Here is a 23,365-nt window from a genome sequence, read left to right on the forward strand (position 1 = left end):
TGATGGACAGGAAAGCCTGGTGTGCTGTGACTCATGGGGTCACAAAGAGTCGGACATGACTGAGCGACTGAGCTGAACTGAACTGAACTGAAAATGGAAAAGTGTGGGTTTGGTTTTAGTTATGCTAAGTTCAGTAAGAGATCCAATGAGAATGTCAGGTTTGCAGTGATGTAGTCAAAGCTGTCTCCTAGATCTCTGGACTGGAATTGCATTAAGGAATAGAAAAATTGAGGGGATATCTAAAACCATCAAACCAGGTTAGATTACCAAGGGAAATTAAGAAGGAACTGGAACCAAGCTCTGAGACTAGACTAAAATGATGGCAAGGACCAGCCAGTGCATTAGGATAAAACAAGAGAATGTAGAATCACAGAAACTAAGAGAGAAAAAAAAAAAAGTGTTTTGAAAAGGAAGTTTTGGTTATATTTCTAGCATACTGCTGAAAGATCAAGTAAAGGAAAACAAAGCAGTGTTCAAAAAATCTGAAAACAGAAATTCATTAAGGATCTTGAAAAATGTTTTGAGTCATGGAAGGAGAGGCATCGTCAGAGAGCATTCAGTAGTTCTACATCAGTGGTTCTCCACCAGCAATGATCTTTCACCCCAGAGGACATTTGGTAATGTCTGAAGACATTTCTGATTCTCAGTGTTGAGGACTGCTGCTGGCATCAAGTGAGTAGAGGCCAGGGAGGATGCCTAACACCCTACAAGGAATAAATTAGTTCCTCACAGCAAGGAATTATTCTGACCAAAACACCAATAGTGCCAGAGTTGAGAAATCTTTTTCTGCATAGTAACAGTAAGAGTCTGTCCAGTTAAACTTTAAGTAGCTCTTTTTGTTTATTACTTCATTTGATGTAATAATAACTAGTACAAAATAGTTCTGAGATGAATTAACAGTATAATTATTCTTTTATTGTTCTCTCCTTTTCCTCGCCTCTCAGCATCTTTGGCCAGATCCTTTTCTCCTTTCCTTTTAGTATTGGAATGCCCAGGCCCTGACCATGATCCTCTTCTTTCTATCTTCCTCACTTCCTAATAGAGTTCATGGTTTAACAGAAAATCACATGCTAAAAATTGCCTAATTGATATCAGGCTCTATCTACCTGCTTATTTTTCCTTTTGGATGTTAAAACAAACAAACAAACAAACAAACTCCCCAGAGTAGCATGCATGCCTAAAAATAAACTTCTCATATGATCCACAAAATCTGCTTCCCCAGTGTCATTTAATGGCAACTCAGTTTTCCGGGTGCTCAAAGTGAAAATCTTAGAGGCATTGCTGGCCCCTCTGCTTCTTTCATAACTCCATAGTCAGACAATATTATTGAATGCACCTTCAAAGTATGTCTAGGAGCTGATTACCGTAATATCAGCTTGACTGCAAGGATATAGTTTTGAACCACTTTCACCTTTCTTCTGAATGAATGCAATAACCTCCTAATTGATCTCTTTGCTATCCTTATGACTCACAAAACAATAACCAGAATGCTCTGTATAAAGCATAAATCACATCACATCTTCAATCAAAAATGTTCAATGGTTTTCCATTGAAAAGACTGAAATTCTCCCAACAACTCTTAAGGATTTAAAAGATCTGGTCTCCTGTTACTTCTCTGATTATCTTCCACTACTTTCCCCTTTACTCACTCTTCTCCAGGGAAGCTCTGCTATTTCTCAAACCCATCACTACCTACTAAAGTAAGGCCTTTCCTAAAATGGTCTTTTGCCCTAAAATGCCTTTCAGCCAGATATCCTACATGATTCAGTTCCTAAACTCCTCCAAATCTTTGTTTAAATGTCATCTGAATGCATAACTTACTGATAATTGCAATCTATTACCCCATTCCCATCCTGGGATCCTCAATGCCCTGCTCTTTTGCATTTCCATAGTACTTTTCTACTGCCACATAATTTATTCATTTATTATATTTATAACCTATTATCTGTCTCACCTCACTATAAATAAATATCCAGAAGCAGTGGCAGTTTTCTTTTTTCCTATTCTACTACTATAACACTAGCACTTAGAACAAGACCAGTTATGAAGTAGATACACTTTTTAAATTAGAAGCAATAAATTAATTGAAAATCTTGGGGATACATGGCAATAGCATATCAATCTTGAAAGTTATCCTTTACAAGTTATGCTTCTCATCCTTGGTATTCAATTAATCACAAAGTTAAATATTTTTACCTCCATATATGTATCATTTTTATCCACTTTTGTTTCATTAAAGCCTAGATTAAAATTTCACAATCTTTCCTCTGGAGTCCATTGAATAACCCTCATCTGAGTTTCTGGTCGGAGAAGGCAATGGCACCCCACTCCAGCACTCTTGCCTGGAAAATCCCATGGACGGAGGAGCCTGGTGGGCCGCAGTCCATGGGGTCGCTAAGAGTCGGACACGACTGAGCGACTTCACTTTCACTTTTCACTTTCATGCGTTGGAGAAGGAAATGGCAACCCACTCCAGTGTTCTTGCCTGGAGAATCCCAGGGACGGGGGAGCCTCACGGGCTGCCATCTATGGGGTCGCACAGAGTCGGACACGACTGAAGCGACTTAGCGGCAGCAGCAGAGTTTCTGGTATCCCCTTGGTCCCCAGTGCCAAGCCATTCATTATAGCACAGACAAAATAATCTTATAATATAACCTCAGCATCTTATCTCCCTCCTTAAATCTTTCCATTGAAACATCATGGTCTTACAAACCTCTCCATGATGTTTAGCCTCATCTCCCAACATACCCCTTCTACCTTCTCCCATAAGAGTATGCATATACCCTCAAAAACACATTTTTCCAGCCATAAATAGATTATGTTTCACTTACAATAATGCAACTTAACTTTACAGTCTTTCTTGTTATTCAGTCCAAAAGTTGTGTCCAAGTCTTTGCGACCCCATGAACTCAGCACGCCAGGCTTCCTGGTCCTTCACTATCTCTGACAGTTTGCTCAAACTCATGTCCACTGAGTCACTGATGCTATCCAGTTCTCTTATCCTTTGTTGCTCTCTTCTCCTCTTGGCTTCAGTCTTTCTCAGCATCAGGGTCTTTTCTAATGAGTCAGCTCCACCTGTAAGGTGGCCAAAGGGTTGGGGTTTTAGCTTCAGCATCAGTCTTTCTAGTGAAAATTCAGGGTTAATTTCCTTTAGGATTGACTTGCAATCAAGGAACTCTGAAGAGTCTTCTCTAGCACCACAATTGAAAAATATCAATTCTTTGGTTCTCAGCCTTCATTATGGTCCAACTCTCACATCCATACATGACTACTGGAAAAGCCATAGCTTTGACTAGATGGATCTTTGCTGGCAAAACAATGTCTACTTTTTAATATGCTATCTAGGTTTGTCATAGTTTTCCTTCCAAGGAGCGAGCATCTTCTAATTCCATGGCTGCATTTACTGTCTGCTGAGATTTTGGAGCCCAAGAAAATAAAATATGTCACTCTTTCCCCCCTTCTATTTGCCATGAAGTGATGGGACCAGATGCCATCCATGATCTTCATTTTTTGAATGTTCAGTTTTAAGCCAGCTTTTTCAACCTCCACTTTCACCTTCATATCAAGAGGCTCTTTAGTTCCTCTTTACTCTCTGCCGCTAGAGTGCTATCATCTGCATATCTGAGCTTGTTGATATTGCTCCCAATAGTCTTGATTCCAGCTTGAACTTCAGCTGGCCTGGCATTTCACAAGATGTACTCTGCATATAGGTTAAATAATCATGGTGACAATATTCAGCCTTGTTGTACTCCTTTCCCAATTTTGAACAGTCTGTTATTCCATGTCTGATTATAACTGTTGTTTCTTGACCTGCATACAGGTTTCTCAGGAGACAGATAAGGTGGACTGTTATTCCCATCAGTCCAGTTCAGTTCAGTTCAGTTCAGCCTTCTTCACAGTCCAACTCTCACATCCATACATGACTACTGGAAAAACCATAGCCTTGACTAGACGGACCTTAGTCAGCAAAGTAATGTCTCTGCTTTTGAATATGCTATCTAGGTTGGTCATAACTTTTCTTCCAAGAAGTAAGCGTCTTTTAATTTCATGGCTGCAATCACCATCTGCAGTGATTTTGGAGCCCCCCCCCCCCAAAATAAAGTCTGACACTGTTTCCACTGTTTCTCCATCTGTTTCCCATGGAGTGATGGAGCTGGATGCCATGATCTTCGTTTTCTGAATGTTGAGCTTTAAGCCAACTTTTTCACTCTCCTCTTTTACTTTCATCAAGAGGCTTTTTAGTTCCTCTTCACTTTCTGCCATAAGGGTGGTGTCATCTGCATATCTGAGGTTATTTATATTTCTCCCAGCAATCTTGATTCCAGCTTGTGCTTCTTCCAGTCTAGCATTTCTCATGATGTACTCTGCATAGAAGTTAAATAAGCAGGGTGACAATAGACAGCCTTGATGTACTCCTTTTCCTATTTGAAACCAGTCTGTTGTTCCATGTCCAGTTCTAACTGTTGCTTCCTGACCTGCATACAGATTTCTCAAGAGGCAGGTTAGGTGGTCTGGTATTCCCATCTCTTTCAGAATTTTCCACAGTTTATTGTGATTAAGTGCTAAACCTACCATTTTGTAGCCTGTTCTTTCAGATAGCTCTAATTTTCATCTCAGCTGTTGTGCTTATTTAAATTGTAACCATCAGGAAAAAGAAATTAACTATCAGAAGGCACCTTGTCTTCTTAATTTCAGGTTACTCACATAGGGAGATGATGTAAAAATTGCCCCCATAAGTGCCAACAAATTTTTTGCTTACTGACTAATGCATAAAATTCATACTTAGCATTAAATACATCCCTGGTGGCTCAGACGGTAAAGCAGCATCTGTCTGCAACGCAGGAGACCTGAGTTCGATTTGTGGGTTGGGAAGATCCCCTGGAGAAGGAAATGGAAGCCCACTCCAGTATTCTTGCCTGGAAAATCCCATGGACAGAGGAGCCTGATAGGCCACTGTCCATGGGGTTGCAGAGTTGGACACGACTGAGCGACTTCACTTCACTTCAAGGTTTATACAGAATGGATAATGTTTTAAACACTTTTACAGGTCATCTGATCCAAAGCCTTTATTTTTGTATGCCATATAATTTATGGGCTTCCCAGGTGACTCAGATAGCAAAGAATCTACCTGCAATGCAGGAGACTCAGGTTCAATCCCTGGGTCAGAAAGTTTCCCTGGAGAAGGAAATGGCAACCCACCCCATTGTTCTTGCCTGGAGAATTGTATGGACAGAGGAGCCTGGTGGGGTACAGTCCATGGGGTCACAAAGAGTCAGATATGACTGAATTGTAACACCTTCAATTTCACTTTCCTCATTTATGGAGAAACTAGGACCAGTTCTTAAACCAACTTTCTGATTCCAAATATGTTGTTTTCTAGGTTCCATGATATCTTTTGTTTAGCTGGTAGTTCAATTGAAAGTTTTGACTCAGTTTTGTTATTTATGGTTGGTAGGTGGTAGATCACAACAAGTAAGTTTAAAGAACACTGAGTATGTTTTAAAAATGATAAATCACATACAATATTCACCCTGATATCCAAGGACAGATTTGTTACTTTCTGGATACTGCCTGAGAATTATGTACTTTTATTTGGTTTCCTTTTCCTATAACAGAGCTTATGCCAGGTTGATGTAGTCCTAGTGTAGACCCTTGTGGCTCAGCTGGTAAAGAATCTGCCTGCAATGTGGGAGACCTGGGTTTGATCCCTGGGTTGGGAAGATCCCCTGGAGAAGGGAAAAGCTACCCACTTCAGTATTCTGTCTTGGAGAATTCCATGGACTGTATAGTCCATCGGTTTGCAAACAATTGGACACGACTGAGCAATTTTCACTTACATTTTCACTTTAGTGTAGCTAAATGCTACAAATTGTAGTAAAATTATTAAAATTGAAACAATCTTTACAATTAAGCCTTATAAATATTCAGATTGAAATGATCTTTCCTTAAGAATAGATTGCTGATAGAAGCAGAAGTTTCATCTCTGAAATGATTTAAGAATTCGTACATATTCTAGCTCTTAAATATAACATTTTGGGGTTTTGGAGGGAGGGTTTCTCCATTGTTGTATGAACTTGATTGAAATAACAATTATCTAGGTAGTGTAAACTATTACTAAGCTGTGGAATTTAGTGATGTTCAGAATTTGTGTAGTCCTTACTTTATTATTGGGCTTCCCTGGTAGCTGAGCTGGTAAGAATATGCCTGCAGTGCAGGAGGACCTGGTTCAATTCCTGGGTCAGGAAGATCCCTTGGAGAAAGGATAGGCTATCCACTCCAGTATTCTTGGGCATCCCTGGTGGCTCAGATGGTAAAGAATCTGCCTGCAATGTGTTATTGACTAATTTATGAAAATTTCATCTGATTCACATTTTGTGAACCAAAAATGTAAATAATCTTAGCATTACACATGGATACCCCCATTCCCATCCCACCACACGCACAAGTTCCTTACAGTGTTGTTATATTTGTGTTTTACTAGCATTGCATCAGGGGATAATTAACTTTATCAAAATGAACTGAATTTTCTTGTATGTCCACAAAGGTGAAAGATCGGGAACAAATGGAATATGTGGCAACTTCAATCTATCCTTGTGTTAACTATATTCTCTCAAATTATATTGCTAACTATAGGAATTTTGTTTTAAAAAAGACAGTATTTCCACAGTTCAAATGTTTGAATTCTCCTTTCATAGGTTTTCCTCTTTCCTCGATTTAAAACAAATGTCTTTAGTGACTTATATTTTTAGTTTACTGAAGCTGGCACTGTGACAGATACCTTACATTCTGCAGCTGTAAAGGATTAGTAGTTTAAAGCAGTAACCTCTAATTGTGTTACAATCAAGCTGCCAATTTTGGGGCAAGATTTAAGCATTTCATTCATTCAACTAATATATCTCTATAAAGAAGAATGCCTCAGGACTCAAAACTTTGGCTGTGTATTTAGAGAGCTTATTAGGAAAGAAATCATTTGTCTGGAGAAAGCCATCAAAATGTGTCTTCTACTTTGTGCAAAAGATGAGAAATGCTTTTTGTTGTCTGGGTAACCACACACCTCTGCAATCTCTTAAACACGACATATTGCATTAGTGCCTCTAGTTCATTGGTCTATCTGTCTAGAGTGGGAGCCAAAGAGGCAAATTAGAGTTACATATTCTCTTCATGCTTCCAATCTGATGTGTTTGGTTGTTTTTCAGTCTCTTTCAAGACAAATAGCATAACCATCCTGTTCTTGTTATTCATTTCAGTCTCCAATATAGGCCAAGAACCTCAGTTTACTTTTCCTGTGTTTTCCCACTTTTTGTGTTTACCTGATTGATTTTGAACTTTTCCATAAGACCCACCAGCAATTTGCCTTCTGCTCTCCAACCAGCATTCATTCAATATGAGATTCCCTTTTAGATGACTAACACAATCCTCCCTATTGGGCTTCCCTGATGGGGAAGTTGGTAAAGAATCTGCCTGCAATGCAGGAGACCCCAGTTCAATTCCTGGGTCAGGAAGATCCCCTGGAGAAGGACTCCAATATTCTTTGGTTTCCCTTGTGGCTCAGTTGGTAAAGAATCCATCCGCCTGCAATGTGGGAGACCTGGCTTCAATCCCTGGGTTGGGAGGATCCCCTGAAGAAGGGAAAGGCTACCCACTACGGCACTCTGGCCTGGAGAATTCCATGGACTGTATAGTCCATGGGGTCGCAAAGAGTCTGACACGACTGAGCAACTTTCACTTTCACTTTCACTTTCAATGCAATCCTGGTCAAGCCATGAGCAATAGAAAGGGATTATTTATTTCTATAGAACTCACTATAAAGATGATTTCCTAATTCGGCCACAGTTTCACTAACAATAAGACCATCTTTTTTCTGTCTTCTTGTTGTTCATCTTTTGTTCAATCTTGCTCTTTTCAGTGTTGAGAATTACTGAGCATTCAGTATGTTATGAGTCATTAAGGATGAATACCTAGTAACATCTTCACCTGGTTGCCATAATTCCCTGAGAATCACCTTGTAACTGATGATTCATCTTGTCACTTTAGGTTGAATTTATTGGGTGTGACCATCCTTTACTCAATATTCTAACTGCCTTAGTTGATACGGGAATGACATTAGAGATTCCTTGATCAAGGAACCAGAGAATAACTATATGGATTTAAATGGCTCTATAACTCATCAGTATCTCGTGTTCAGCATTTAAAAGTAACATTTATTCTAGCAATGTGACCTAAATTCTATATATCCTCTTGGAATTCACCATTAATAGAATTTTCACCAGCCAACTTTTCTGAAAAGTATCACAAAATCAGACTTCTGAATGTTCCATGATCATTAGGAATTTGAGATTTTAACTGTTAGCAGAACAGGAATATAAATATAGAATGGAAAGATAACCAGCCCTTTTTTGAGCATGAGTGAAACAAAACGAAAATATTAAAATTAAAAGGTGGAACTTTGCATAAAATATGTCCTATTTAGCAAGGATAGCACTAGGACAGAAAAATCATATAGTATATTAACACTTTATAAAGGCAAATTTGGGCTTCCCTGTTGACTCAGTCAATAAAGAATCTGCCTGCAATGCAGGAGACTCAGATTCTATCCCTGGGTTGGGAAGATCCCCTGGAGAAGGAAATGACAAGCCACTCCAGCATTTGTGCCTGGGAAATCTCATGGACAGAGGATCCTCATGGTCTATAGTCCATGGAGTCTCAAGAATAGGACACAACTTAGCAACTAAACCACCAACCACCATCAAAGGCAAAATAGGGTATTATTCTATGTTCATGCTAGACAAATGCATGGTAAAAGATTGCTCCAGTGGTGTTAAAAAAGATAAATATGCTCCAAGAGGCTTTAGACAGTTCATAATGGTTATTTTCTCCTATTGTCTCTCACGTTTATAGATTTAAGATTTACATTGACATGTCCATACCATTTGTTGATAAATTTACTTTTAAATACTGCCAAATCAAAAACAGCAGCTTCATTTAACTTAAATGATACTGAAACACTTGAAAATTATTTTGTGGTTCGGCTAGGATAAATCTTTATATTTATCCATTTATAAATATTATTTGTATGGAATGTTTAGATTATGTTGCGTTTCAGAGTACTTTTCATTTAACTTTAGGTAGCTATGAGATATTGCTGTGTAGATGGATAGTATTTACTATTAGAGCAGAGAAATAAGGTACTGCAATATTTCAAAAGTTTAGTTTTTAAATCAATCAATGAAAAGACTAATAATAAAGGTCATTAGAAATTTCTAAAGGTTCTGTGCTTAATTTGAGCCATATTTTCCTTCCTTAAGATCTCAGTAATCACACAGCAGATGGTGACTTGCAATTCTTGTTTCTTGGCATCTCATGTTCTTTTTGAGAAGTTCAGTCTGTTTGCTTTTAACCCAAGCACAATTTAACAAAATGTGCTCACTAGTAAAACACAGAAGAAACAGTCATCTGTTAAAAACCCACATTTCCACTTGTTACCAGGTCTTAACGATGCTTTTACGCATTGATGACATGTCTAGTTATAATCACCTTCAAATAGTTGTTTCTAGTCTTGATATAATACCCCTGAGAATTCCTTCTCACTTTTGGCTATGCACAATAAACCCGACCATGTCAAATTAATTATTACACTAGCTTCAGCTCAAAGTGATCAAGTTAATTGAAAGGCACAGAGCATACGTTATTTTCCTTGCTGTCTGTTCCCAATGAACTCTCTTACCTTTGTGTCACAATAATCCAGTAATATACTATTACACAGAAAATCCAAGCTAGCAGATTTAATATAAATGACAGATTTTGTAACTTTCCTCAAAAGACATTTTAATCTAGCATCTCTCTAAATGTGCCGATTTATATTAACATTCTTTTTCAATTTTAAATCAAATTATATATGGTAAGGATACAGAGCAGCTGGAACTTTATTAAATTGCTGAAAAGAGTGAACATTGGTAGAGAGCCTTTGAAAGAAAATTCTAACCCTATCTATTCAAGCAAACATATGTATACCTTAAGCTTCAATAGTTCTCAGTTCAGTTCAGTTCAGTCTCTCAGTCGTGTCCGACTCTTTGCGACCCCATGAATCGCAGCACGCCAGGCCTCCCTGTCCATCACCAACTCCCGGAGTACACTCAGATTCACATCCATCGAGTCAGTGATGCCATCCAGCCATCTCATCCTCTGTTGTCCCCTTCTCCTCCTGCCCCCAATCCCTCCCAGCATCAGAGTCTTTTCCAATGAGTCAACTCTTCACATGACATGGCCAAAGTACTGGAGTTTCAGCTTTAGCATCATTCCTTCCAAAGAAATCCCAGGGTTGATCTCCTTCAGAATGGACTGGTTGGATCTCCTTGCAGTACAAGGGACTCTCAAGAGTCTTCTCCAACACCACAGTTCAAAAAAATCAATTCTTCAGTGCTCATCTTTCTTCACAGTCCAACTCTCATATCCATATATGACTACTGGAAAAACCATAGCCTTGACTAGACGGACCTTAGTCGGCAAAGTAATGTCTCTGCTTTTGAATATGCTACCTAGGTTGGTCATAACTTTTCTTCCAAGGAGTAAGCGTCTTTTAATTTCATGGCTGCAGTCACCATCTGCAGTATTTCTTATTAAATTTTCAATAAAATGAGAGTCTATGTCCACCAAAAGATACATACAGGAATATTCATAATTTTTATTGTAATGGCCTAAAATTATTAACAAACAAAATAAATAATACCAGTACAACGGTAAGCAAATTGATATATATTCATGAAATTAAATATTATCCAGAAATAAAAACAATTAGTAACGGACATACAGAACAATATGGATACAGGGACATGATGTTGAATCAAGATCAGGAATTGAAGAGTACGATGATGTTTATGTGGATTTGTTTAAACTAATCTATGACGTTAGACATTAGAATAATGCTTATTCTGAGAGAAATACTAACTGGTAGATATCATAAGTGAACCTTCTACAGTTCTGGAAATATTCTAACACTATGGTAGTTAGACAGAGGCAGTGATAGGTAAAATTCCAATGAACTGTATACTTAGGACTTGTGAAATTATATACCTATAAAAAATAACAATAAAGTATGTTTAAAAATCTATATACTAATTAATACCTGATCATATTAATATGATTCCCAAATAATCTCAATATATAGATACAGAAAACTCCACCAATTTGCTTTTGGCAATACTGTGGTTTATTGTTTTGTTTTCTTCTAGTGTCCTGAATTTAGAAGGCCCAGGGACATTGCAGTTGACTGGGTTGCTGGAAATATCTATTGGACTGACCATTCTCGAATGCACTGGTTCAGTTACTACACTACTCACTGGACCAGTCTGAGGTACTCTATCAACGTAGGGCAGCTGAGTGGCCCCAACTGTACCAGACTCTTAACAAATATGGCTGGAGAACCCTATGCCATTGCTGTAAATCCTAAAAGAGGGTAGGTTAATAACATAGTTATTGATGTTTCTTGATATGACTATCCATTTTTAGAGATTGTCCCACCTGTGTTCTATAGCGTTGTCTCTGGATGAGTGTTCAACATATAATAGAGTCACAAGACTTATGAAAATCCCTCTATGCCTTATATAAAAAAGAATGTTCTTTTCATACCAAATGGTGGTGAAAATTTTGTTTTTCTCTGAACAGTTGTATAAAATGTACTTTATACATTTATCGTCTGAATATGTTATGTGTATGTTCAGATTAATGAAACTGATATGAAAAGTGTAACCACTATTGTTAATCTAAAACTGATTTTTTGAGATGTTACATATAATGTTTAACCATTTTAAGTGTGGAGTATTAGTGATTTTGGCTATTTCTGGTAATAAAAAATGAAAGCATATGTATAAACAAACTTTAAAAATTTAATACAAATATGTCCTTTATTTTACTTGATTTGTTTTTCTTTTTTATTATTTTATTTTTCATTTATAAGCAGTGGCCAAAAAAGAAATAAGGAAATGTTAAATAAAACTCCTAATCATCCATAAAGTGGATCATTAAATCCTGTGTAAAAAGAAGCAATTGTTTACTTAATAGAATTATGCAGTGTGGTATCTTCTAAGTGAGAAAATTATTTCTGTTTGAGAAAATAGTTACTTTATCATAAAAGAAAACATATTGATGTATCAACCATGGTAAAATGAATTCTGTCACAATAAGAAGATTGTTTCAAGTGTTAAAGATATTCTTCTTCTAAAGAAATTTTCAAAATTGAGCTTTGGGAATCAAGTGAACTACAGTTTATCCTGTTAAACAGTAACTCTCAAATTTTAGTAGGAAATACGGGCTTCCCTCATAGCTCAGTTGGTAAAGAATCTGCCTGCAATGCAGGAGACCTGGGTTCGATTCCTGAATCAGGAAGATCCCCTGGGGAAGGAAATGGCAACCCACTCTAGTATTCTTGCCTGGAAAATTCCATGGATAGAGGAGCCTGGTGGGCTACAGTCCATGGGATTGCAAAGAATCGGACACAACTGAGAGCCTAACACTAGTGTGAGTGAGCGAGGGAAAGTCACTCAGTCGTGTCCGACTTTGCGACCCCATGGACTACACTGTCCCTGGAATTCTCCAGGCCAGAATACTGGAGTGAGTAGCCTTTCCCTTCTCCAGGGGATCTTCCCAACCCAGGGACTGAACCCAGGTCTCCCGATTCTTTACCAGCTGTGCTATCAGGGACTAGTGTATGACTATTTAAAAACCTTGATTCCTATGGCCATCTCTTGGAGGTCTCTATGCTGTACATTTAGAGTTAGTCCCTTTATCAGGGACTCTAAGGTGATTCAAATGCACAGGATCTTTTCAGACCTTGTTTGGGGCTGTGCCAGCACTGTCACCAGGCTAATCAACTTGACCTATCTCTCCAGGATGATGTACTGGACTGTTGTCGGGGACCACTCCCACATAGAAGAGGCGGCCATGGATGGTACTCTGAGAAGAATTTTAGTACAAAAGAATTTACAGAGACCTACAGGTATGATATGTTTCCCACACTGTCTAAAATATGAAATAGCAGGGTGAGACAAATTGAGACAGTAGCATTAATATTTACACATTCAGTTCAGTCAGTTCAGTTCAGTCTCTCAGTCGTGTCCAACTCTTCAGCCCCATGAATCGCAGCACACCAGGCCTCCCTGTCCATCACCAACTCCTGGAGTTCACTCAGACTCGCGTCCATCGAGTCAGGGATGCCATCCAGCCATCTCATCCTCTGTTGTCCCCTTCTCCTCCTGCCCACAATCCCTCCCAGCATCAGAGTCTTTTCCAATGAGTCAACTCTTCGCATGAGGTCACCAAAGTACTGGAATTTCAGCTTTAGCATCATTCCTTCCAAAGAAATCCCGGGATTGATCTCCTTCAGAATGGCCTGGTTGGATCTCCTTGCAGTCCAAGGGACTCTCAAGAGTCTTCTCCAACACCACAGTTCAAAAGCATCAGTTCTTCAGTGCTCAGCCTTCTTCAAGTCCAACTCTCACATCCATACATGACTACTGGAAAAACCATAGCCTTGACTAGACAGACCTTAGTCGGCAAAGTAATGTCTCTGCTTTTGAATATGCTATCTAGGTTGGTCTTAACTTTTCTTCCAAGGAGTAAGTGTCTTTTAATTTCATGGCTGCAGTCACCATCTGCAGTGATTTTGGAGCCCCAAAAAACAAAGTCTGACACTGTTTCCACTGTTTCTCCATCTATTTCCCAAGGAGTGATGGGACCGGATGCCATGATCTTCGTTTTCTGAATGTTGAGCTTTAAGCCAACTTTTTCACTCTCCTCTTTTACTTTCATCAAGAGGCTTTTTAGTTCTTCTTCACTTTCTGCCATAAGGGTGGTGTCATCTGCGTATCTGAGATTATTGATATTTCTCCCAGCAATCTTGATTCCAGCTTGTGTTTCTTCTAGTCCAGCGTTTCTCATGATGTACTCTGCATAGAAGTTAAATAAGCAGGGTGACAATATCTAGCCTTGACGTACTCCTTTTCCTATTTGCAACCAGTCTGTTGTTCCATGTCCAGTTCTAACTGTTGCTTCCTGACCTGCATACAGATTTCTCAAGAGGCAGGTCAGGTGGTCTGGTATTCCCATCTCTTTCAGAATTTTCCACAGTTTATTGTGATCCACACAGTCAAAGGCTTTGGCGTAGTAAATCAGCAGAAATAGATGTTTTTCTGGAACTCTCCTGCTTTTTCCATGATCCAGCAGATGTTGGCAATTTGATCTCTGGTTCCTCTGCCTTTTCTAAAACCAGCTTGAACATCAGGAAGTTCATGGTTCACATATTGCTGAAGCTGGACTTGTAGGATTTTGAACATTACATTTCTAGCAATTGTGTGGTAGTTTGAGCATTCTTTGGCATTGCCTTTCTTTGGGATTGGAATGAAAACTGACCTTTTCCAGTCCTATGGCCACTGCTGAGCTTTACAAATTTGCTGGCAGATTGAGTGCAGCACTTTCACAGCATCATCTTTCAGGATTTGAAATAGCTCAACTGGAATTCCATCACCTCCACTAGCTTTGTTCATAGTGATGTTTTCTAAGGCCCACTTGACTTCACATTCCAAGATGTCTGGCTCTAGATGAGTGATCACACCATCGTGATTATCCAGGTCGTGAAGATCCTTTTTGTACAGTTCTGTGTATTCTTGCCATCTCTTCTTAATATCTTCTGTTTCTGTTAGGTCCATACCATTTCTGTCCTTTATCGAGCCCATTTTTGCATGAAATGTTCCCTTGGTATCTCTAATTTTCTTGAAGAGATCTCTAGTCTTTCCCATTCCGTTGTTTTCCTCTATTTCTTTGCATTTATACATTACCGTGTGTAAAATAGATAACTAGTGGGAAGCTGCTGTATAGTACAGGGAGCTCAGCTCGGTGCTCTGTGATGACCAAGAGTGGTGGGATGGGAGAGGTGGAAGGGGTAATCAAGAAGGAGGGAATATGTGTATATATATAGCTGATTCACTTTGTTGTACAACAGAAAGTAACAAAACATTGTAAAGTAATTATACTCCAATAATTTAAAATAATGTGAAATAGTAAGTTAAATATAATAATGTTGCCATGCTTTCTGGTTCCATTTGGCAATGTAGTCGTTTTTGAAAGCAGACAAAATAATTTATAGCGTGACTTTATAAAAGTCATTAACATTTCATGTCATAGTTTCCCAACTTGAAACTCAGGTTCTTATCATACTGTTGGTGATATTATGGGGATGTTATTTTAAAATTACCTAAGTTATAAGGCTATTAGGATTTCACCTGCATGAAATTTTGATAGTTTGTAGCACTGTGTTAGGATGTTTTTACAGCTATATGTTAATGATATTGGGAGAGATGATTACCTGCTAGAGGGTGAGAGACTAAATGGACAGAAAGGTGGTAATATCCAAATAATTTTTGTGAAAGAAAGGTATGAAAGACATTCACAGCTTCTTTCTATCTAGCTTAAATCTCCTTTCCAGCATGTCATCTAAACCACCAGTCCACACTCTCTGTACTTCCCAGACTGCTTCAGAACTCAGCTTTTTTTCTGCATTCCTGTTCTTTCTCCCACTCCATTTTCCTCTCAGATCCCTTCTTCTACAGTACCCTTCCAACTTCTATGCACTTAGCTGAATCTTACCAATCAGTTTTGCTCTTTTTTTCTAATGTTTTTGGCCTCGTGGCAAATGGAAGCTTGGTTCCCCGCTGTGCTGTGCTCAGTCACTAAATTGCATGAGACTGTTTGTGACACCGTGGACTGTAGCACAGCAGACTTCTCTGCCCATGGAATTCTCCTGGCAAGAATACTGGAGTGGGTAGCCATTTCCTTCTCCAGAGGATCTTCCCCAACCAGGGATCAAGCCTGTGTCTCTTATGTCTCCTGCATTGACAGGCTGATTCTTTACCACTGAGCCACCTGGGAAACCCCTTAGTTTTCCAACCAGGGATCAAACCCACAGCCCCTGCATTGGAAGCACCAAGTTCTAACCACCAGACCACGAGGGAAGTCTCTGAATTTTATCAGTCTTGTAAGGTCTAAATTTAGTCCTTCCTCAATAAAACATTTTCACAATGCAGAAGCCTCAGAGATTTTTGCTCCCTCCCCACTGTCAACCACTACGTCTGCATCAGAAGGACAGCATACATTTTCTATAGCACATGTTATTTAACAGTGAGGCTTTGCAGTCCTTTTCACTGTAGAAACTTTATATTTGGTATGTGTGTGTATATATATATATATACACACACATATATATATATTTACTTTTAATGTACCTTCTGCCTTTTCCTCCAAATAGATTGTTTTTACCCTTACAGAAGGTAGGAACACTTGGGATTGAGTTCATTTATATAGATGTGTCTCTTGTCAATGATTTAACAAACACTAATTAAGGACTCAGCTGGTGCCAGAAATTTTTCCAAATGCTGAAGAAATAGTTCCTGCCCTTGTTAAGAGAATTCCGATTCTCATGAAACTGACTTTCCTATATTGGATAGAACATATAGGATACATCATGTCAGATGTATATTAAAACCATATAGGGTAAAAAAAAAATGAGGGATGCCTAGTTATGAGAGGGTACTATTTTAGTTATGATTATCAGAGAAGTCATCTCTAGAAAGGTGATATTTGAGAAGATAACTGAATAAAGAGAGAGAGCAAGCTATGTGAATACATGAGGAAAGAGCTTTCCAAGCAGAAAGAATCCAAGTCATGAGTTAGGAATGAATCTAGCACCTGAGGAAACCAGCACTGATGTTAGGACAGCGGGCCCTTCATATCCATGGTAGGTTGAATTTGCTGAAGCTGCTGAGTCCAAGGGTTGAGTGTAATATGCCATTTTATGTAAAAGACTTGAGCATCCGCGAGTTCTGGTACCCACAGAGGATCCTATAACCAATCCCCAATGGATACCATGGGATGATTGTATGCCTTGAAGCATATGAGCAACTGGAGATTGTGCATATGAGCTTATTCTCACGTGCTCATATTCTCATGAGCATGTGCTCCACATGAGCATATGGAGAATAGGATATGTGGGAATGACAAGCTGAACAGAGGCAGATCATCTAGGACCTGAAACACTCTGATAAGGATTAGATTCTGTTCTGGCTTTAAGGGGGGACATTTGAGGGTATTGAGGAAAGTGGCATAATCTGTTCAAACACAATTTTAGTTTTAAAGAACTTTTTTTACTTTTGACTAATTTTAGACTTATAGAAGATTCAAACAGTTGATTAAAAAAAATTGTCTGATTTAACATCTTACATGGTCATAGTAAAGGTTTCCCTAATAGCTCACTTAGTGAAGAATCCACCTGCAATGCAGGAGATCCCAGTTTGATCCCTGGGTCAGAAGATTCGTTAGAGAAGGGATAGGCTACCCACTCCAGTATTCTTGGGTTTCCCTTGTGGCTCAGCTGGTAAAGAATCTGCCTGCAATGAGGGAGACCTGGGTTTGATCCCTGGGTTGGGAAGATCTCCTGGAGAAGGGAAAGGCTACCCACTCCAGTATTCTGGCCTGGAGACTGTATAGTCCATGGGGTCAGACATGACTGAGTGACTTTCACTTACTTTCACTTTCATAGTCATAGTATACGTGGCATTATTTTCATTTTAAAGTATGACTCAGGAAGCTATTTCTAGAATTGCCAGTCTGAAATCCTTAGGAGGGAGCCTGAGACAGGGGTTTTTGGAAAGTTTGTTTATGAAGAGAATGCTATTCCCTGGTTATCATGTGTTGCACTTGTAGACATGGCCAACCTAAATCAATGAGATGGAGGGGTGTGTGTGTGTGTGTGTGTGTGTGTGTGTGTGCGCACATGCGCGCGCTTATTCTGCTCTTTGTAGCCACATGGAGTGTAGCACACCATGCTCCTCTGTCCATTGAATCGTTCTGGCAAAAATACTGGAGTAGGGTGCCATTTCCTAATCCAGGGAATCTTCCTGACCCAGGAATCGAACCCACGTCTCTTGCATCTCCTGCATTGGCAGGCATATTTTTCACAACCAGCACCACCTGGGAAATCCTCAGATGAAGCTATCTCAGAGATTATTGTAAATTTTAGTTCTGCAGCTCAAAGCAGAACTAGAAACTTAGTTTGGGGAATTAGCAACAGAAAGTTGATAATTTAAACTTGATGGAGTTGTTAAGATGAATGAGGGAGGGTGAAACAAAGAAACTTCCTAGAGCAGAAAGGGCAGAAATGTGTGAGATGGTTATGTTTAGAAGAGTTAAAGTCAAAAGTACAGACAACAGAGGTGTTTGAGCAATAGGAGCAAAGCAACAGAATTCAGTGTCACAGTAGTTGACGGAAGAGTTTCAAAAGGAAGATGATATACCCAATTGGACATAGCATAGTGCCTTACACAGAATAAATACAGAGTAGTAGAAAGAGTCTTAGCCTTGAATTTATATAGGCTTGTGTTAAAACTGAGCAAACTGTATAAACTTTTGAACACTGAAGTCCTCACTTGTAAATTGCATATGATAATATTTACCTTATGGAGAATTGATATAATTCATTTAAATCAGATATTAAAACCAACGTAAATTAATTGGTATAATTTCTTGAATATCTAAGAGGCTAAGAATAACTATAGGACTAATAAGCCATGTATTAATACTAAAACCTTACATTTTTATCTTATATTATGTTCACCATAACCCCCTCCTCCAGGGGATCTTCCAACCCAGGGATTGAACCCAGGTCTCCCACATTGCAGGTGGATTCTTTACTGTTTGAGCCACCAGGGAAGCCCATAATTCCCTAATAGCAACTTAAAAAAAAATATTATCCATGTTTATAAATATCATTTAGTATACTGTGTTGACTAGTTTTCTCATTTTATATGTTCAAATTCTAAAAGATTTTTAAAAAATCCATAAGCTATATGTAAAATCTATTGCTTTATCTATTGCCCACCTGCTCATTGAATTTCTTAATATTGGAAATGCTAGTCTTGTATTATTAGGGAGGATTTTATTCCATCAAGGAGAAATATCTCTCACTATTATCTTTTCATCTCTCTTAAATTTATAGTGATTAATAACTCTTCAGTAATGTGAGCCAAATGTTATTGATATACAAATAAATAAAAAATAATATCAGAAGACTTTTAGGAAATTATAGATAATTTAGATTTCAGAGAAAGCAATGGCAACCCACTCCAGTACTCTTGCCTGGAAAATCCCATAGGCGGAGGAGCCTGGTAGGCTGCAGTCCATGGGGTTGCTAAGAGTTGGACACAACTGAGAGACTTCACTTTCATGCATTGGAGAAGGAAATGGCAACCCATTCCAGTGTTCTTGCCTGGAGAATCCCAGGAATGCGGGAGCCTGGTGGGCTGCTGTCTATGGGGTTGCACAGAGTTGGACACGACTGAAACGACTTAGCAGCAGCAGCAGCAAATAGCATGTTACTAGAAAGTAACAAGGGAAAGTTGGTAATTGTTCGGCATCTGTAGTATATATGTATATATATATATATAATACATTATATTATATACATTATATTAATATGCTAGAGAAAATGTGCACTTATGCAAATATATTTTATAAGATGTCCTTCCATACAAATACATTAATTGCTTATGGTTTCTTAGAAACATCTTAGATTTATGTATACCTATATTATTTTTTTTCTTAGTGTATGTTTATAAATATTTGCCATGACTCCAAAGTTATGAAACTGAAATGAGTAACTATAATAATATCTCTTTTTCTCTCCAAGTGTAATATTTTATTATTTACATCTAGGGTTTAGAGAAAACACTATTTTTCCTTTACACAAGCATGAAGACTATGTGCACTAGGATCCAGTGCATTTGGTTATGCTCTGTACCTCAATAGAGTGTAAGTGATACTAGTATCATGAACAGCAATAGGAGTAGATATAAACTTCTCTATCCCTTTATGTAACTCCTGTGCATTCAAAGGTTAGAACTGTACTATCTGATCATATAGTTAGCACACCACCCAGGTAGCCCTGTGTTTGTTCACCATCAGCACTGCCATTGTGTACTTTACAAAATCAAAAGGATAGCTCAATTCTCTGGGCATCAAAAGCACTGCTTATCTCCATACTTGGTTGTCAATCACCTACTGCTTTAATGATATATAATCATTGACTCTTTAATGCTTTAATGTATAATCTATATGCCCAACAAGATTATAAACAGCTTAAACCAACACCATTATGAATATTCTTGATATATCCCCTATGATTAGTATATGAATATTACCTATAATTAGTATATGTTCAGTTACTGAGTCTTGTCCAAATCTTTGCGACTCCATGGATTGCAGCATGTCAGACTTCCCTGTCCATCACCAACTCCCAGAGCTTACTCAAACTCATATCCATCAAATTGATGATGCCATCGAATGATCTCATCCTCTGTCATCCCCTTCTCCTCCCACCTTCAATCTTTCCCAACATCAGGGTCTTTTCTAATGAGTCAGTTCTTCCAATCAAGTGGCTAAAGTGCTGGAGTTTCAGCTTCAGCATCAGTCCGTCCAATGAATATTCAGCACTGATTTCCTTTAGGATTGACTGGTTGGATCTCTTTGCAGTCCAAGGGACTCTCAAAAGTCTTTTCAAGCACCACAGTTCAAAAGCATCAAATCTTTGGCGCTCAACTTTCTTTATAGTCCAACTTTCACATCCATGCACGACTATTGGAAAACCATAGCTTTGACTAGACGGACTTTTGTTGGCAAAGTAAAATCTCTGCTTTTTAACATGCTGTCTAGGTTGGTCATAGCTTTTTTTCCAAGGAGCAAGCATCTTTTAATTTCATGGCTGAAGTCCCCATTCACAGTGATTTTGGAGCCTCAAAAAATAAAGTCTCTCATTGTTTCCACTGTTTCCCCATCTATTTGTCATGAAGTGATGGGACTGGATGCCATGATCTTTGTTTTCTGAATGTTGAGTTTTAAGCCAACTTTTTCACTCTCCTCTTCCACTTTCATCAAGAGGCTCTTTTGTTCTTCTTCACTTTCTGCCATAAGGGTGGTGTCATCTGCATATCTGAGGTTATGATATTTCTCCCAGCAATCTTGATTCCAGCTTGTGCTTCATTCGGCCCAGCATTTCTCATGATGTACTCTGCATATAAGTTAAATAAGCAGGGTGACAGTATATAGCCTTGACGTACTCCTTTTCCTATTTGGAACCAGTCTCTTGTTCCATGTCCAGATTTAACTGTTGCTTTTTGACCTGTGTGCAGATTTCAGGAGGCAGAGTAGGTGGTCAGGTTTTCCCATCTCTTGAAGAATTTTCCACAATTTGTTGTGATCCACACAGTCAAAGGCTTTGGCGTAGTCAATAAATCAGAAGTAGATGTCTTTCTGAAACTCTCTTGCTTTTGTGATGATTCAACGGATGTTGGCAATTTGATCTCTGGTTCCTCTGCCTTTTCTAAATCTAGCTTGAACATCTGGAAGCTCATGGTTCACATACTGTTGAAACCTGGCTTGGAGATTTTTTGAGTATTAGTTTGCTAGTGTGTGAGATGACAATTGAGTGGTAGTTTGAGCATTCTTTGGCATTGCCTTTCTTTGGGACTGGAGTAAAACCTACGTTCTTCAGTCCTGTGGCCACTGCTGAGTTTTCCAAATTTGCTGGCTTATTGAGTGCAGCACTTTCACAGCATCATCTTTTAAGATTTGAAATAGCTCAGTTGGAATTCCATCACCTCCACTAGCTTTGTAGTGATGCTTTCTAAGACCTGCTTGACTTCACATTACAGAATGTCTGGCTCTAGGTGAGTAATCACACCATCGTGGTTATCTGGAGGTAAGTCATGAAGATCTTATTAGTTTAGTTCTTTGTATTCTTGCCACCCTTTCTCAATATCTTCTGCTTCTGTTCGGTCCATAAAATTTCTGTCCTTTATTGTGTCCATCTTTGCATGACAAGTTCCCTTGGTATCTCTAATTTTCTTGAAGAGATCTCTAGTCTTTCCCATTCTAATATTTCCCTCTGTTTCTTTGCATTGATCACTGAGGAAGGCTTTCTTATCTCTCCTTGCTATTCTTTGGAACTCTGCAGTCAAATGGGTATATCTATCTTTTTTCTCTTTTGCTCTTCACTTCTCTTCTTTTCTCAGATATTTGTAAGGCCTCCTCAAGACAACCATTTTGCCTTTTTGCATTTCTTTTTCTTGGGGATGATCTTGATCACTGCCTCCTATACAATGTCAGGAAGCTCTGTCCATAGTTCTTCAGGCATTCTGTCTGTCAAATCTAATCCCTTGAATCTATTTCTCACTTCCACTGTACAATCGTAAGAGATTTGCTTTAGGTCATACCTGAATGCTCTAGTGGTTTTCCCCCAATTTCTTCAATTTTAGTCTGAATTTGGCAATAAGGAGTTAATGATCTGAGCCACAGTCAGCTCCTGGTCTTGTTTTTGCTGACTATATAGAGCTTCTCCATCTTTGGCTGGAAAGAATATAATCAATCTGATTCGATTTTAACCATCTGGTGATGTCCATGTGTAGAGTCTTTTCTTGTGTTGTTGGAAGAGGGTGTTTGTTATGACAAGTGCATTCTCTTGGCAAAACTCTGTTAGCCTTTGACCTGTTTTGTTTTGTACCCCAAGGTTAAATTCGCCTGTTACTCCAGGTAGCTCTTGACTTCCTACTTTTGCATTCCAGTCCCCTATAAAGATGAGGACATATTTTTGGGGTATTATTTCTAGAAGGTCTTGTAGACCTTCATGGAACCGTTCAACTTCAGCTTCTTCTGCATTACTGGTTGGGGCACTTGGATTACTGTGATATTGAATGGTTTGCCTTGGAAATGAACAGAGATCATTTTGTCATTTTTGAGATCGCATTCCAGTACTGCATTTTTGACTCTTGGCTGGCCCTACATGGCATGGCTCATAGTTTCACTGAGCTAGACAGGGCTGTGCTCCATGTGATCAGTTTGGTTAGTTTTCTGTGACTGTGGTTTTCATTCCCTCTGCCCTCTGGTGGATAAGTATAAGAGGCTTATGGACACTTCCTGATGGGAGAGAATGACTGGGGGAAACTGGGTCTTGTTCCTATGGGCAGGGCCATGCTCAGTAAAACTTTAATCCAATTTCTATTGATGGGTGGGGCTGTGTTCCATCCCTGTTATTTGACCTGAGGCCAAACTATGGTGGAGGTAATGAAGACAATGGTGACCTCCCTTAAAAGGTCCCATGCCTGTACTGCTGCACTCAGTGCCCCTGACCCCTCAGCAGAGCACTTTCGACCCTTGCCTCTGCCAGAGACTCTTGGACACTCATGGGAAAGTCTGGGTCAGCCTCTTATGGGGTCACTGCTACTTTCTCCTGGGTTCTAGTGCACACAAGGCTCTGTTTGTGCCCTCTAAG

At 38.9% G+C, this 23,365-nt stretch overlaps 1 protein-coding gene across 1 annotated transcript in view; it reads left to right on the forward strand.

The window, feature by feature from the left end:
- The window catches only part of LRP1B (LDL receptor related protein 1B), a 1,961,274-nt gene that overhangs the window by 1,810,177 nt on the left and 127,732 nt on the right, over window positions 1–23,365 (forward strand). The window contains exons 78-79 of the mRNA XM_069573760.1: window positions 11,229–11,452; window positions 12,885–12,991. Coding sequence (XP_069429861.1) covers window positions 11,229–11,452; window positions 12,885–12,991 — 331 coding nt within the window. The remainder of the gene's footprint in view (window positions 1–11,228; window positions 11,453–12,884; window positions 12,992–23,365) is intronic.

The sequence above is a fragment of the Ovis canadensis genome, chromosome 2 (genome assembly GCF_042477335.2).
Source record: "Ovis canadensis isolate MfBH-ARS-UI-01 breed Bighorn chromosome 2, ARS-UI_OviCan_v2, whole genome shotgun sequence".
In the NCBI taxonomy this organism is placed as follows: domain Eukaryota; kingdom Metazoa; phylum Chordata; class Mammalia; order Artiodactyla; family Bovidae; genus Ovis; species Ovis canadensis.